Raw genomic sequence first — 18,517 nt, 5'->3', positions numbered from 1 at the left:
CAAATGTTTCAGTTTTGTTAAATTACTCCTTTTCATTTAACAAATAAATGTAGTGATTAGATTGCAATCTTGTCTCGTATATTTTCAAAACAAAAAACAATACAGTTACTAGACTATTATGATCATTAATTCACTCGTAGAAAGTGTTTGTTTATAAACAGTTGTCGGGAAAGTCGAGTTTATGTCTAGTTTTTGTGTTTTGCGAAAATGTAAACACATTTTATGTCTGTGTAATTGTAAAGTAATACTTAACTCTCGTGTTGTGTTTATTTGTCCTAAAGAGCACGTAATTGATACCAAAATAAACCGAATATTAAACCAGTTAATGACGTAAATGTAAGCAATAGTCACACATCATGCAGAGAAAAATGTTTGTATGTTTATTTATAGTTCCAGTAAGCCGATACATTTTTTATACTTACTTAATTACACCTGTGAATAATAAATAAGAACACCTTCATTCATTTTATTTTCAACACTTTCCGTTTTCAATGAACTCTCCTACTTTTCCTAAATTTAGAAACTCATCATATGAACATTTTCTTTACAAAATTTATGACATAAAACAAACCTCGTGTAATATAATATTACGAAAGTAATCTATGTACCTACTTAAAATTAACTATACAGCCTAGACTAAACTTATCCAGGATGTGTGTGTAAGTAAACCTCCAGTTCTAAAAAATAGTATGTGGAACATAAAGAAGAATGCATTGCTAAATATAACATAATATCCATAACCAACCCAATTAAAAACAAAGGATACTTGTATGGGCTCCAACATTACTTTAGGTATAGGTATGTACATACTAGAAAAGGGCATTTAGCACTAAAAACACCAAAATAAATCGATTTTTAAATACGACAGGTTGTCTTTTTAGTTTTGCATATAGCCATAAAAACAAAAACTATATAGACTTAAAGTACTTTTTGTTGCTTTTCAAAATATGTCCCACCAAGATCGATACACTTTTGCATACGTTCAAACCAATTGGTAAACAGTTATTCCAGTCTTCAGCTGCCACCTGCAAAATGGCTGTTTTAAAAGCATCGATGGCTTCTTCTGGCGACTGGAATCGCCACCCACGCATTAAATTATTGATCTTTGGGAACGTGAAGAAGTCGTTGGGACTTAGGTCGGGGCTGTACGGTGGATGGTTTAACAATTCGATGTTTTGAAGCTCCAAAAACTCTATTGTCTTTTAGGCTGTGTGAGCACTTGCATTGTCATGATGTAGGAAGATTCGCCGTTTTGTGTTGCTTTGTGGGAGGTTCGCGATAGCATAGCTTCTGGTAAACAAACGAATATATACCAATCAAAAGTAACCGTTCTTTGATCTTCTAGAGCAATTGTTGCCACATGACCAGATTTTGACACAAAAGTTGCGACCTTTTTCTTTGACACACTTCAAGGACGGATCACTTTTGTTGGTTTTTCCTCATCTTGAAACAGCCACACAGCGGATTGGCGTTTATTTTCCGATTGGTAGGAGTAAATCCAAGATTCATTGCAACTAACAATACTATAAACGTTTTTTCAGATTCCTTTGTTGAACCGTTCCGATGTTTTTCGACACCAATTGACGCGAACCGCTTTTTGCTCTTCTTTAAGCAAATGAGGGATCCAACGGCAAACCAACTTCCTAACACCCAGTTATTTATGAAGGATTTTTTTTGGATCGAGGTCTTTTAAATGCCCAATGATGCCTCTATCTCCCGGTATGTTACACGGCGGCCATCCTTAATTAAGTGACGATGACGAACAGCATCAATGTTTTGCCGCGTGACTAATGTTTTGGGTGGACCTGGGCTGGATTCGTCGCTGAAGCTGGAGCGACCACGTTAAAATTAGCATTACCAGCGGGAAATAGGTGACTGGTCTGATGCTTCATTCCCAAGCACAGAAACCATTTCAGCGTGAGAATGCTGTTGGGATAATCCTCTCCGAAAATTGTAAAAAATTATTGCTCAAAAATGTTCTCGGCTAAGATCTATTTTTCAACCGACTTGCTAATTTCAAAAATTCACTGTATCTACACGACTTATTGTATCGCAATGAAATTCTCGATTTATGTCAACAGAAGATTGAGGTTACGTTTGTGTTGGAAGGTTTTAGTGGTGGCGCCCTCTAAGCGGCTATATGCAAAACTAAAAAGACAAGTACAGCACATAGAAGCTTGCAACTTTTTGCATTGTGTTCAGGATGACGCCAGGAAAGAAGTCTGCAATCGAAAAATGGGCGGACATTTATAAATGCTTTTCTAAGTGCATAAAATGCATCCAAAAGTACATAAACATGTCAAAATCGGTACTGTTAAGGCCAGATTTGATTATTCTTGCGGTTTTGGGGTCACTGAACACGAATATGCAATCAGAACAGACCTCTGAATCACATGGTGCCCAGGGTTACTGCAAAGGCACGTCATCTTAAGTTTCGAGGGTTTTCGCACTAAATTGATGCCAACAGATTACTCGGGGTTTTTTGGGATCGCTGAACAAGAATACGACATCTGAACCGACCCCCGGAGCACCTGGTGCCCAGGGTCACTTCTGAGGTACCTACGTCATCTTCTGGAATTTCTCATCCCGGAACCCTGGACACCAGGTGCTCGTAAATTCGTGATGGTGCATTCATATTCAGGGACCCCAAAAACCTTCGAATAACAAAATCTGGCCCTCAATTTTGGATCAAAAAAACTTTTGGAACTCCGATTTGTCTGAAAATTGGTATATATCATCTGCGGGATGTAGAAATAAAAAATATAAGGTCGAATTGTCTTCTTCTTCTTCTTTTTCTAAAAATGTTATTTTAAACGATTTTACAGTGATTTGGTATTTATTTAAACATCATATTTAAAAAGTATCAATGGAAAACATAATATTTTAATAGAAGGGACTCAAAAATGTCATTATATGGCATTATTACAAGTTATTTTCATCCAAAACAAGTTTTTGATCAAATTTTATAGTGACAAATGTTAAAATACCGTTTTTTACATTTTCTTCCATTCCCAAAATACATCATAATCGATTTGGGTGAAAATTTGCCAACAGATAGCCAAAACATAGGACTTTAATGCCCGGTTGCACCAACAGATCTTAAGCTTAAGTCGAGAATATCATAAGAATTAATATAACATAATTATAATATATTACAATAAGAATACCATAATATAATAATAGATATATACCCCAGGCTGTGGGTGAAAAAACGTGATATAATTCAGGAATTTTTGAAACCTATCAGGTGTTGTAAAGGAGGATGCCAGGAATAACTTCTACTAAAATGTAACCAAAAATATTGTGCGCTGTTTTTTTTTAATTGCGATTTTCATTTGTTAAATTTGCATTTTTTTATTGATTTTTAATTTTGTAGCTTAGGATATTGATTTTAGAGAAAAACTTTTTAATAGAAAGTTGTAGTAAATTAAAAAACCTACAATTTGAGGTACGGTAAGTTTAATTTCGTTAATTGATTATTGCAAAACAGCCTGCGAAAGTCCAAAATGGCCGTTTTTTACAATTGCATTATTTATTGTACAAATATTTTTTTTTATTTTTTAAAGCTTTAAAATGAAGATCTTTCGATTCCAAACATAAAAAAAAATTGTAGAGCCAGATTAACGAATGTGTTGCTTAGATATTATAAATTGTTTATCCCAAGAGGTCAAATGTCGAAGGCTATAACTTTTTGAAAAAAAATCGTAGAAAGTTGGTGAAACATCCAATCTCCTTCGAAAGAGTTATATTTTCATATTCTGATGTAAATAAATGCGTAAAACATTTTTAAACCTCTAATTTTTGGATTTGAAAATAAGGGGGCAAATTTAGTTATAAACATTTAGAGCTGAAGCGGCCCTGTACATCCTATGAGTTTTTAACTTACATATTATTGTTGCCGAAGATGAGACGAAGATTTATAAAAAAATAAAAAATTTCTACGACCAACTGAAGCCGAGATAATTTTTGGGTTTGAAAATAAGGGGGCAAATTTCGTTATAAACATTTAGAGCTGAAGCGACCCTGTATATCCTATGAGTTTCTAACTTACAGATTATTGTTGCTAAAGACGAAACGAAGATTTATAAAAACATTAAAATTTTCTACAACCAACTGAAGCCGAGATAATTGTTTTTTTTTCTTAAATCATAGTGCCTTTATTTATAACAATTAAGAAATTATTTTACAGTCATTGACTAAAGAAAGACTTATATTATCTTAAAATAAAAATTATTATAAAATATAGTTATATTTAATTATTAAAAATTATTTTTTAAATCGGTGCTTTTGCAAGCGGCTGAATTTTGCAAATCGCCCGGCTCGCTTCAAATCCGCGCGCTCGGAGAATTTTTACGTAACTTATTAGAAAACAATTTAATAATATTACCATTATAATATACATTCTATTTACCACTGTATTTGTTTTTCTTGATAAACTTTTATATGTGAAATCCAAAAAGAATAGTCACTACAAGAGAAAAAAAGTTTTATATTGTATATTATAGTAAGAAGTAACATTATTATTATTATATTTATATAACAATGAAAAAATTAAAAATATAGTTATATATTTCATATATATGTATCATTTTTGTAATATTATTTCTATAAAAGTTTATCAAGAAAAACAAATACAGTGGTAAATAGACTGTATATTATAATGGTAATATTATTAAATTGTTTTCTGTCAAAATTTAATACAAGTTACGTAAAAATTTTCCGACCGCGCGATTTTAAGCGAGCCAGGCGATTTGCAAAATTCGGCCGCTCGCAAAAGCACTGATTTTAAAAATAATTTTTAATAATTAAATGTAATTATATTTTATAATTTTAAGATAATATAAGTCTTTCTTTAGTCAATGACTGTAAAATAATTTCTTAATTGTTATAAATAAAGGCACTACGACTTAAAAAAAAAGAATGTGTGTGTGTACTTTGTACGCACGTAAGAAGTTATACTTCTACTACATATTATGTGATTTTTAAGACAATACCAAAAATTTAAAAAAATAAAAGAATAAAACGCACACAAACACATTGAAAAATGCCACAAAGAAAAAATGATTTCTGAACAATAATAATTGTTGGCAAAAATTTTAAATACGCATTTTCTGAAAAAAAAATTATATAACAAATATACTTACAATCATAAAATGCATAAAAAAATAAAAAAATAAAAACTTGCATCGGGAATCGAACCCGTGAATTTCGTGGCGCTTTGATTCCTAATCGAAGCCTAGACTCACTCGTCCAATTCCACATTATTTGTCATGTGGAAAAATAGGGTAACTGAACGTTTTACTGTTTGACAGTTGTTTTGAATATAATTAAATTATGTAGTTTAAATTTTGTGGAAGAAAATATTAAAATATAACAAAACAGTAAGAAAACAATATATTAGATGAAGATTGGTAGAACTTTTGTTGGTAATCAAATTAAGTATGTAAATCAAAGCATTACATACCTACTAGATAAATAAATCTACGCCACAAAAATCATAATTTAAAAATAAAAATCGGACCTAATTTGGGATTTATCTCTAAAATCCCCATTCTTGAGAAAATAAATGTACAGTAGAGCGTCGATTATCCAAACGTCGATCAACCGAACGACCGCTTATTCGAACTATCGACTCCCGCTTCCCGCACTCGAATACCGAGCAAGCGTTAGTAATTGACGCTTAAAATATCTTCAATTTTCTTCAATATTGTATCCAAAAATAATTATGTTGTTGCAAAGACTGCACTTTTTTGTTTAGTTGCTAGTTGTCATTATCAAGATATAAATAAATATGTAGGTATATAAATATGGCTTTTATTAACTTGTGGATAAATATGTATGACTATAAATATGTATCAATATATTGTAGTTCGATTATCCAAACAAATCGGTTTTCCGAACACCTATGTCCCCCAATTAGTTCGGATAATCGACGCTCTACTGTATTTCAACCTAATCCAAATGTATAATTACAATATGATTATAATAAAAACTACTTACCAAATTAGAATGAGTTTTCCTTGTCCAAAATAGTCCAAAAGTCCAAAAATATTGGTATATGAAAACTATTTAAACAGGCAGTATAACTATTAACTAACTTTTGTTTGTTGTTTCTTTTCACACAAATTTTAAAACGCAACAACCATAAATAATCTAACTACAGCTGTGCCACAGCCGCCATATTGAATAATTTTTGACATGTCATTTGAACATCCAATCAGAACAAAGTTATAATGCGCATGCGCCGGGATCATAGGTTTTAACATATAAAAATTCACCCTCATATCGCCGGTAAAGAAGTATAACTTCAAAAAAAAACAATTATCTCGGCTTCAGTTGGTTGTAAAATTTTTTATTTTTTTATAAATCTTCGTTTTGTCTTCAGCAACAATAATCTGTAAGTTAGAAACTCATAGGATGTGCAGGGCCGCTTCAGCTCTAAATGTTTATAACGAAATTTGCCCCGTTATTTTCAAACCTAAAAATTATCTCGGCTTCAGTTGGTCGTAGAAATTTTTTATTTTTTTTATAAATCTTTGTTTCATCTTTAGCAACAATAATCTGTAAGTTAAAAACTCATAGGATGTACAGGGCCGCTTCAGCTCTAAATGTTTATAACGAAATTTGCCCCCTTATTTTCAAACCCAAAAATTAGAGGTTTAAAAATGTTTTACGCATTTATTTACATCAGAATATGAAAATACAACTCTTTAGAAGGAGATTAGATGTTTCATCAACTCTCTTCGATTTTTTTTTCAAAAAGTTATAGCCTTCGACATTTGACCTCTTGGGATAAACAATTTATGATATCTAAGCAACAAATTCGTTAATCTGGCTTTACATTTTTTTTTTATGTTTGGCATTGAAAGATCTTCATTTTAAAGCTGTAAAAAATAAAAAAAAATTATTTGTACAATAAATAATGCAATTGTAAAAAACGGCCATTTTGGACCTTTCGCAGGCTGTTTTGCAATAACCAATTAACCAAATTAAACTTACCGTACCTCAAATTGTAGGTTTTTTAATTTACTACAACTTTCTATTAAAAAGTTTTTCTCTAAAATCAATATCCTAAGCTGCAAAATTAAAAATCATTAAAAATTGCAAATTTAACAAATGAAAATCGCAATAAAAAAAAGCGCACAATATTTTTGTTTACATTTTAGTAGAAGTTATTTGTGGCATCGTCCTTTACAACACCTGATAGGTTTCAAAAATTCCTGAATTATATCCTGAAGTCGACTTATTTTTTACCCACAGCCTGGGGTAATAATTGATAATAAGGTAAGAATCTAAAAGTATGGTACAACGTAAGTGATACTCAATCAAGGAGGCCCTATCTATAAGTAGAGCTTAGCTAAGCTGGAGCTTAAGATCTGTTGGTGCAACCAGGCATAAGTGTTTTAAAGGATTTGAATTATATTACAATACCAAAAAAGTTACATGCATTCTCATAGCCAAAAATATACTGTACTGTAAGTACAATTAACTCGGAAAATATCGACCTCACGACAAAAATTGTTAAAAATAACTTGTAATAATTGTAAATATGATTTATTTGGAACGATTTCAGTTCCTACCATTTTTGTCGAAAAGTTAAAAATGGCGGAGATATTGAGCAAAAACGGTTCTTCTTTAAAATCAAGAAGGCGGCAAACGTAAGGGAGGAATTAATTCGCTGTATTAAACTTAGGCTACTATTAACCCCCTAAAGATTGGAAAAATAAAATTTTGTAGCTTGCTGTGTGTCTTTGCTGTTCTCGTGACTCTTTTACATTTCTTCCTGTCCTTGCACTGAACTTTCCAGTCTTTCACATTCATTGCTCTTATGTCTTCTTCATCATCCAGCCATCTTCTTCTGGGTCTTCCTCTCACCTAGGCCATAGTGGTGTCCAGTTAGTTATCCTTCTCAGCATATCTGATTGTGGGAGTTTCTGTATAATATGTCCTATTCATTCTAAACGAAGCGATTTTATGTATCTGACTATATTTTCTCTCTTTAATTCTTCTTCAATTTCGGAATTTGTTTTCATTCGTATTTTTCCCTCTCTTGTTACATTGTGGCCCAGTATTGTTCTCATTATTCTTCTTTCAAATTTCAGAAGATTATCTTCTTCTTTCTTGTCAATCGTTGTTGTTTCCATCCCATATGTAACAGTAGGTCTTATTAAGGTCTTATATAGGTTAATCTTGGTTTTCCTAATTAGGGTTTTGCTTCTCAGTAGATTTCTATTCATTCCATATTTTTTTTCCTTTCAGAATTCTTTCCTCTGTTCTCTCTTTTCCAGTTTTCCCTATTGTTGCTCCCAAGTAGATAAAGGTGGATACAGTTTAAAATTTATGGTTCTGTGTTATTAGATATTTCTGATTTGTTGTGTCGTCCTTCCCTATCGTCATGTATTTTGTTTTGTGCTGGTTTATCTATTATATGTAGCCCTATTCTCTTCGCTTCCTTATCTAATTTTTCAACTGCTTTTATAAGTGTCATCTTCGTCTTCGCTATGATGACTAGATCGTCTGCATATGCTACCAGTTGAAGTTGATCTGTAATAATGTTTTTGTTTGCAAAGTTTGTTCTTCTTATTACTACTTCCAACATCAGGTTAAATAGTGTCGGTGAGATAGAGTCGCCTTGTTTCACGCCTTAGTTTATATTGATTTCGTTTGAAGTTGTTCCGTTGAAACTAATCTTTCCTGTGGTGTTCTTTAGGCTTACTGTTATGGGACATTCCACGAATATACGACTGTTTTAGATTGTCGCGAAAATGAATATTTTAGTCTCCAACATAAAAGTACCAAAGTAAATGGGTCTAATAATAATTATTCCAATAAACAACAAGGTAATTTGCAATTTACTTTCGTTCTTCATATTTTGCACTGTAAAATATTCGTTGTCGAGATAATCCAAAACAGTCGTATATTCAAGGAATAGAGTATAGCATATGTATTAATTTTTCTGGGATTCCAAGGTTCTCTAGCTACTCCATCATTTTCGTTCTATTGATTGTGTCAAAAGCGCTTTTGAAATATATGAATATTAGGTGTATTTCTCTATTGTATTCTCTTGATTTTTGAATTATTTGCTCCACTTTATGTATGGAATTAATTGTCCATCTTCCTGGTGGAACAAAAACTAATCTCAGGTAACCTTGAACTATTTTGGGTGTGAAGATATGAACAAATAATGACATTGAATTTGAAATTGAAATATCGAATATGATTTATCTGAGAGAAAATTATATTAATAGAATAATAGCCATCTACATACATATTATGTACCTTAATGAAATGGTATGGAACCAGACAAATATAGTTATTTGACAATTGATAGATTTTCGATGTTCAATCAGTTTAAAACCTACAGCGAAGTAATGATAATTATTTTCAATATTCATTTGAGGACTTCAGAAATATTTGGTTATGTAATACCAAAAACACATTAATATACCTATAATTTCCCTTGAATTAATATTAAATAAAATCGAAATAATCTACATACTTCAATTAATGGGTTCACTAAGGAAATTTAACAATGAAACTAATATTTCTAATATTCCATAACAAAAAAACATCCCAAGGCTAACAAAAAATTATTATAAAAAAGAACCCTCACCGGATGATTCCTATTCAGGCTCCAAGAGGAGTTGTGTCACACACATGTCTCCCTACTCCAGACAACCATTGGTGGTAACTTTTCACTTTAATTAAACTTAGGCGTTGAATAAGTCTTCATAATTTATTTGGAAATCAATCCGCCATTTCATGACCCTGACCTTCTCCACAGCCGCACAGCCACCAGCCAAGTGAACTAAGTGAAGTCTCGTGTCTCGCCACTTCACAGAGCAAACCGTCAAATTCTCAGCACACGAATCAAATTCACCACCAGAGGCGTAGAGTACGTTCCGTACCGAAGTGTGACGTCACGTAAATATTTATTTACGCATAAATTAGAGAATTTGAAAGAAATCAACAGAAAATAAATTATAAAAATAATTAAAAAGTTCAAAACTAATTTCGTAACGTGGCAAACCGTTACACTGGTCTGAACCCTTTACGTTTAACCCTGTACGTTTTAACCCTTTTACGTTTTTACTTATTGTTTAAATACATCTTAACGTCCTGTTCTTTTATTTCAGCCGCATCATATAGGGGCCCAGGAGAAGACGAAGATCCTGACCGATATGAAGCTCGAGTATCATTCACAGGAAATTCTCGTGTTCTTGGTCCTGCATGCATAGTCGTCGGTCTATTTATGCTGATAGCTGGGTGCGCACTATGCGTTTTGACGAGAAGAGCCAGGCGGAGAGAACAGACTATAGGATTCCATTGTCCCTTGCATGGAGACTTTTATCCTTTGAGTCCATTATCTAGCTCTCGAACTTTGGGTAAGTATTTTTTTTAATGAAAATTTTGCTTGTAGTTTCTAAAATGATAATTTACGTCTTCGTAAAATCGTAATTAGAAAGGACATGGCTTAGTAGTCCTGTCGCGAGTGGGGGTACAACGGCCTCCTTAATTCAGATGGAGTTACCCAAGTTTTTTTTAATGTATTTTGACCCGTAGAACACGAATTTTTTGGGCAACAGTCGATCCGGATGTCGATAAGATTGTTATAAACAAAGAATTTGAGGAATCACACAACAGCGATTTTTCGCAAAACAAAATATTTTTTTTGTATTTTTTTGGGCCATTCTAAGCAAAAAATCAATACTTTTCGAGTTATTTGCAAGTGAATATGTTAAAAAAAAGTGAATTATGTTCCCATTGTTTTCATTCTGGTGGGATGTAGAATAGCATTATGTTGTTTTATAAGCCATTAGAGTGAAAACTTAGTCTTTTTGAATATGTTCATTTTTCAACAAAATAACCACGTTTTAAGACGGTTTTTCGCAAATAACTCAAAACGTAAGCATTTTGTCGAAAAAAATATTCTTAGCAAAACGTTGGACATAATATTTGATGTAGTTTATAGCCTATCAAAAAGTGAAAAAAACAGTGTATATAATATTAGGTCACTATACCTAGCACAAGCCGAGTTATAGCTAATGAAAAATAGATTCATAGGTACTCGAAAAATTCCAAATATAATAATTCAATGTGAAATATCCAAATAATGAAGCATTCTTGGGGAAAACACATTACAACTTTTTTAAAGTGTTTAAAAAAAGCTTTATTTTTGTTTTTATAAAAAAAATTTCTAGCATCAAATGTAAGCAAGTTACGCTCAAAATAAAGTTGTTCCCTTTTGTTTTGGCAAAAAAAAATCACCCCCCAATTAGCAACTTAAATGAAATTAATCGTTACCGCTTCACAAGTTACTTTACTTATGTTGTGTTTATGTGATCTGTAAGTTTCATCGATTCAAAGTGCTTATTTTTGAAAAAATTTGGTATTAAAGTAAAATTTTTTAAAAATTTAATTTTGAAAATTTTTTTTTCAAAATAACTTAAAAATTGTTAGAGATACCAAAAATCTTAAACAATAAAAAAAGTCAGCTTTACTTTTCTGAATATGTTTCTTCTATGTTCTTTCTGTAAGACAAAAATTGGTTGAGTTTCGGTGTTTCTAAATTTGCATACACTCGTTATAAGTGACTCGTTCAAGCCCTTTTAACTACAGCTCTTTCAAAAATAAGGACTTTGAACCGATGAAACTTACAAATCATATGATCAATACGTACGCGAGTAAAAAACTTGCGAAGTAGTAACAATTAAGTTCATTTGAAATGCTAATTAGGGGGTGATTTTCCCGATTTCTTACCAAAAAATAGGGACCAAATTTATTTTGAGCGTAACTTGTTTACTTTTGATGCTAATTTTTTTTTTAAAACAAAAATAAGGTTTTTTTAAACACTTTAAAAAAGTTAAAACGAGTTTTCCCCAAAAAAGTGCTTCGTTTTTTGGTTATGGCACGTTAAAATATTCGATTTGGAATTTGACGAATATGAACCTATTTTTCATTAGCTATAACTCTGCTTCTACTAGGTATAGTGACCTAATATATACACCATTGTTTTTCACTTTTTTATGTGCTATATTTTTGATAAGAATTTTTTTCTCGATTAAATACTTACTTTTTGAGTTATTTACGAAAAACCGTTAGAAAACGTGATTATTTTGTAGAAAAATTAACATATTCACTCGCAAATAACTCGAAAAGTATTATTCCGGTGAAAAAACTTTATAGATCAAAAGTTGCTTCGAATTAGTCATTTTATCCATTTCCGGACTTATTTCGAACATATATTTTTCACCCAAAAAAGCGGGCGAAACTCACCCCTAGGGCAAAAGCACACATCGGCACAATATCACTTTTTTTCTTTGACTTGTTAGCTATGTGTGTGCCAAATTTCATGTCAAGCCAAGCGGTTCTTTAAAATTTAGAAGTTTTGCAATATTTTACCTTTAAGAACTTACTAAAGGTATGGATGATCGCTTCCGGCAGATCTGTGCATGCCGGGAGAAGCCTAATTAAACCTGTGTGCCACGTGATACCCGTAGTTAAGTCGTGCTTGCAGAATTAGTCACCACGATCTAACATGAAGGGCATCTACGCCGATGCATAACCGATTTTCCATTAACAAATGTTTTTTTTAATGTTATCGTGTTTCTGCTTCCCATACATTTCATTCCAGCTCATTAGTTATTCCTTAAAAAAATCCAATAATACATTATCATAAATGTTTTCCGATAATCATTTTACTTTACTAACTTTTAATAATTCATATGCTTATAACTTAAATTCTAATAAAAAATCTCGTTAGCATGGTCTGTTTATTTCATTGATTTCCGACAATAGGAGTAATACAAACAAAAGCGTCGTAGTCGGCTCATCCAAGGTTGCCCTGTAAATAGTAGAGAACTACATGAATTGAAACAATTGAAACTTCCTCATTTAGAAAATAATTTAGTGTCATTGCATTCTGTAATGGCTTTTGATGTGGTGCTCATCGACTTGAAAATTGTAAACATGATTATTATGCAACTTTATATGGAATTTTTTGATCGGTAGAAAACAAATATGTTTTTTTAACGTCTAGAAACCTCAATTTTCCAGAATGAAAATATTTACGCTGAATAGTAATACGATCCAGATTTAGCCATACGGCTCACACTCCCTCTAAGGGGAAAATTGACTCATCCCAGATACCTACGGTATCAAAAGGATTGAGCTCTGGCGAGACTCTTTCCATGTTATCGAGCCCTAGGTGACTTGGTATGCAGGTGTATCTCCCAAAAATTTTCGTACACTTCTGGCCGTCGCGAGTAGTACAGCTTTCTGCATGGTCTTATAAAGATGTTCATTCAGACCCAGCTTTTTTATGCTTTCGAGGAGGGTCTTCGGAATGACTCCAGTAGTAGACATAATAATCGGTATCGTCTGGGTACTTTGCATTCTCCATTGCCTTCGTATTTGAATTTCCAGATCTCTGTACTTGGCGATCTTTTCAGTAAATTTACTACGTAGATTATTGTTGTTAGGTATCGCCACATCAATTTGTCTTGTTAATTTATTAACTAGTACGAGATCTGGTCTATTATGTGCCACTGTTTGGTCTGTGAGCACAGTGCGGTCCCAGTATAGCTTGTAGTTGCCATCCTCAAGCATACTCTCAGAAACGTATTGATAATACGGGAGATGATCCGTTTGGAGAAGTCCCAACTTGATAGCTATCTCTTGATGAAGGATTTTTCCCACTGCGTCATGCCGTTCCTTGTATTCAGTTGCAGCAAATGCCTGGCAGCCCCTTTAAGATGTTGGATGGTTTCTTGGGCTTGACATCAATATCGGCATCTGTCGTTTTGAACCTGAGGGTCTTTGATGATATATTTCAGGTAATTTCTGGTTGGTATAACCTGATCCTGAATGGCCAGTAATGAACCCTCCGTTTCAGGGAACATCTTTCCTGATGTCAACCAATAGTTCGACGCTGTATTGTCGACATAGTCTTGGCTGACCTCATTGGGATGTCGCCCATGCGGAGGTTTACCCATCCAGGTGCGCATTTTTTCTTCTTTGGTGAGGTGGTTTATGCGCATTTCTGGTTCCCTCAGTTTGATCGGTGTTGTGTCATCTACTGCGCAAATAGCGCGATGTAGAGTAGATGTCTCAGCTCGCGTCTGAAAATAAGTTCTTAAATTAGCAATTTGTTTATCTAATTGCTCACCTATATCCATAAGTCCTCTTCCTCCTAGATTCCGTGGTAATGTTGTTCTTTCTACTGCACTTTTAGGATGATGTTTTTTGTGCCTTTGTGAGATATGTTCTTACTTTTCGCTGAAGATTCTCTATGTCCGTTTTTGTCCACTTAACAATGCCAAACGAATAGCTAAGCGCGGAACATGCATAGGTTTAGTGCCTTAAACAAATTTTTACTGTTAAGGTGTGAACGAAGCAGCTGTTTTACCCTTCGTATAAACTTAGTAGTTATTTCAGTTTTCATTTACTTATGGTCAATTTTCCGCGCTTGCTTTACTCCAAGATATTTATACATATCGTTTTCACCCATGGCCTCGATGTTCTGGCCATTTTGCATATCGAATCCTCCGGGCTGCACCTTTCCTCTGACTATATTTAAAACTCGGCACTTATCTAGTCCGAAGTGCATATTAATATCATTTGAAAAGGATTCTACAGTTTTTAGCATCTCATCTAGTTGGTTTCGAGTGGAAGCCATTAATTTTAAATCATCCATATACAACAGATGATTAAGCTTCGCCACCACATTGTTGTTATTTTTTATGCTAAAATCTGCGTCAGTAGAGTTCAATAGCTGAGATAGTGGGTTCATAGCTAGACAGAACCACAATGGACTTAACGAATCTCCTTGGAACAGGCCCCGGCTGATTGCGATATTTTGAGTTTAGATGTTATTTTCACCAGGTATTTGAAGGTGAATTCTAGTCTTCCACTCTGTCATTATATAATGTAAAAAGGTCACTATATTAACATCGACTTTATATATTCTCAATATATATATGCCATTCGTGCGGCACTGAATCAAAAGCCTTCTTGTAATCAATGAAGGCAGTAAATACAAATGGGTTCCTCTTTTTGGAATATGCTTGATTAGAAATGATGATAAGTTGTTCTTTGCAACCCATGGAACCCTTAGCGCATCCTTTCTGTTGAGGCTCTAGGGTATTGTTCAGTGCACAGTGTTGGTAGATACGCCGGGCTACACAGGATGTGACCAATTTATACAAAGTTGGAAGACAAGTAATTAGGCGGTATTTGGCTGGATCTTGGGTGTTATTTTGATCCTTCGGTATTAAATAAGTGGTTCCCTGAGTTAAAAATAATGGTGTTTCCTGCGGATTAGAAATAACATTATTAATTAGTGTTGATAAGCAATCATGAACACTCCAAAACTTCTTAAGCCAGAAGTTTTAAACTCCGTCTGGTCCAGGAGATTTCCAGTTATGAAGCTCTTTGATGATATTTGAGACTTCTTCAGTGGTGAAGGGTTCGTAGAGAATAGTAGTGTAGTGTTGGCAGTTCTGTGTCGTATCTTCTATCTATCCAGCATTGTTGTTAAGAGCAGCTGGTGTGGAAAGTTGATTTCCCCAAAACTCATGAATTTCTTCTTGGCTTGGGTAAGACTTATCGAGATTTTCTACGGTGGAATTGAGTTTTCGATAGAAGACTTTCTCAGTAGTCTCAAAAAGGGCATTGTCGGATTTTCGGTTGTTACTCACTTTGTACCTTCTTAGTCGTCCTGGATAAACGGAGAGTTTTTGTTTTAATGTATCCAGGCACTGTTGGGCTGTGTTGTTTTCTGGATCATATCTTGAGTGTCTTGAAGTACTGATTATTATTTCTTCAGCTCTCCTGGCGACTTTTACCCGGTGACAGACCATTACCCGTATGCGCGCCAAAAGTGAATAAAAAATCCAGGTTTATTTATAATAAATAAATGAAAATAAGGTTTATTTTCAGTTTTTCTGTGATTTCAATTCTTGTGTCTTCTTGTTTAAGAGATTGGTCATTGTATCTTCTTCTTCTGTTTTCCTTCCGGTTTTTGTCTTTGGCTAACTTCATCTTTATTTTGGCCCTTACTATCACGTGGTTTGATTCTTAATCTGCTCCTCGTATGCTCCTAATATCTTGTAGTCAACTTTTCAACGTTGACTGGATCAGTACATGGTAGATTTGATTTCTGTAGATACCTTCCTCCTGGAAAACCTCCATGTTTCCTTTCCTTGTGTATCTTTTTCTGCTTAAACATACTTCCGTCTATTGTAATCGTTCATAAAACTGTATCAGTCGACTTCCATTATCATTTTTTTCTCCTAATCCTTCTTCTTCTTCTTGACTGGCTTTACAACTCGGGGTGAGTCTTCGCCGCATCCACTATGGCCCTCCATCGTCTGCGATCTTGCGCTTCGATTTGCCATTGTTGTACCCCAATCCTAGATAGATCGGTTTCAACATCACCCTTCCATCTTTTTCTGGGACGGCCCACTGCTCTTCTACCGTCTGGTCTCTCTAAGAACACTGTCTTTAGCACTCTGTCTTCCTCTGATCTTACTACATGACCTGCCCATCTTATCCGATTAGCTTTTATATGTCTGACGATGTTTTCAGTACCATATAGAGTCACCAATTCAGCATTGCGGCGCCTTCTCCACTCTCCTGTCAATTCATCTCTTTGAGGACCAAATATCATTCTGAGAACTTTCCTTTCAAATATCAGCAATTTATGTATTTCTCGCTGATGTAGAGTCCATGTTTCACTACCATATGTAACAACTGGGCGAATAATTGACATGTACAGTCTTAATTTAGACTGTCTTTTCAACAGCTTAGATCTTAATAATGATGATAGGGAGTATAATGCTCTATTTCCCGCAGCTATTCTTGCTGAGACCTCTTTTTCTATGTGATTGTCCTCTGTGATTACTGCTCCCAGATATTTAAACTCTTTTACTACTTCAAAGTTGTGGTCATTAATAGTTACGTTCTGCCTAACTCTTGGTCTTGGATTTTTGGTCACCAGCATATATTTCGTCTTCTCTTCATTTATTCGAAGGCCCAGGTTACCTGTTTCCTCCTCGAGCTGTGAAAACACTTCTCTTACGTCTCTTGTAGAATGAGCGACTGCATCTAGATCATCGAATCCAGATCTCCTAATCCAGATCTCCTAATCCTTCCTTTCCCATAATACTCTGGGCTAATTAGCAAAATTCATGGAAAAGTTATTTACCAGCAATTTTATTGCTGGAATCGAATTATAAGATCCTATATATTAATAATATAGGTATGCAAAGTCCGCAGATAGTGTGCTACTTTTTTTATAAACAAAATGGCGCCGATAAATCGTATTTTTTTCAATTATTGCTCTATAACTTCGAAGATTTTAACTTAACAACCAAAACAGCTTAATAAAAATTCACCGCAATTAAATTCTGCATAGAGATATGTTTTTCACGATTTGCTCCGACGAAAATTTTCCTCGGAAAATGCGGGTTTTTCTAACAAAAACTCTAATTTTCAAATAAAGTTTTAGGTAAGTAATTATTAATCAATAATTAAATAACTTAGTGACATCAAAGCTTTTTTGGTATAGATTGTAATTCCAGAAGCCGGTGAAAATTAAACGAATATTTTAGCAACAATTCAATTGTTAATTAACAAATTACGATCGCAATAATAAACAAAATAATCATGATACATTGATCAAACTTATAAAGATTATAAAGATGAGATGCTTATTTAATATTTTATCGACAAAATATAAATTTTTCTTTTTTTTTGCATAATCTTTAAATTTTGAAAAAAAATAGTTATAATACGCTGGTCTAATTAGTAAAGTACAAAGAAAGGTTATTTACCAGCAATTTTATTGCTGGAATCGAATTATAAGATCCTATATATTATTAATATAGGTATGCAAAGTCCGCATATAGTGTGCTAGTTTTTTTATAAACAAAATGGCGCCGACAAATCTTATTTTTTTCAATTATTGCTCTATAACTCCGAAGATTTTAACTTTACACCAAAAACACTCAAATAAAAATTCACCCCAATTTAATTCTGCATAGAGATATGTTTTTCCCGATTTGCTCCGACGAAAATTTTCCTCGGAAAATGTGGGTTTTCCCAACAAAATCTCGAATTTTCAAATAAATTTTTTGGGCCAGTAATTATTTATCAATAATTATACAGGGTGTAACGAAAATACAGGTCATAAATTTAATCACATATTCTGGGACCAAAAATAGTTTGATTGAACCTAACTTACCTTAGTACAAATGTGTATATAAAAAAAGTTACAACCCTTTGAAGTTACAAAATGAAAATCGATTTTTTCCAATATATTGAAAACTATTAAAGATTTTTTATTGAAAATGGACATATGGCATTCTTATGACAGTAGCATCTTAAGAAAAAATTATAGTGAAATTTGGACACCCTATAAAAATTTTATGGGGGTTTAGTTCCTTTAAGCCCCTCCAAACTTTTGTGTACGTTCCAATTAAATTATTATTGTAGTACCATTACTTAAACAAAGTAT

The 18,517-nt window shown here is 33.4% G+C and overlaps 1 protein-coding gene across 3 annotated transcripts in view; it reads left to right on the top strand.

Annotated features, from left to right (window-relative positions):
* Nucleotides 1–18,517, top strand: part of LOC126883284 (uncharacterized) — a 314,814-nt gene that overhangs the window by 187,730 nt on the left and 108,567 nt on the right. For all 3 annotated transcript variants that reach the window (XM_050648628.1, XM_050648627.1, XM_050648629.1), the window contains exon 3: nucleotides 10,137–10,385. In XM_050648628.1, the coding sequence (XP_050504585.1) occupies nucleotides 10,137–10,385 (249 nt within the window). The remainder of the gene's footprint in view (nucleotides 1–10,136; nucleotides 10,386–18,517) is intronic.

The sequence above is a fragment of the Diabrotica virgifera genome, chromosome 4, assembly GCF_917563875.1.
Source record: "Diabrotica virgifera virgifera chromosome 4, PGI_DIABVI_V3a".
NCBI lineage: Eukaryota > Metazoa > Arthropoda > Insecta > Coleoptera > Chrysomelidae > Diabrotica > Diabrotica virgifera.
This window is presented reverse-complemented; position numbering and strand designations above follow the sequence as displayed.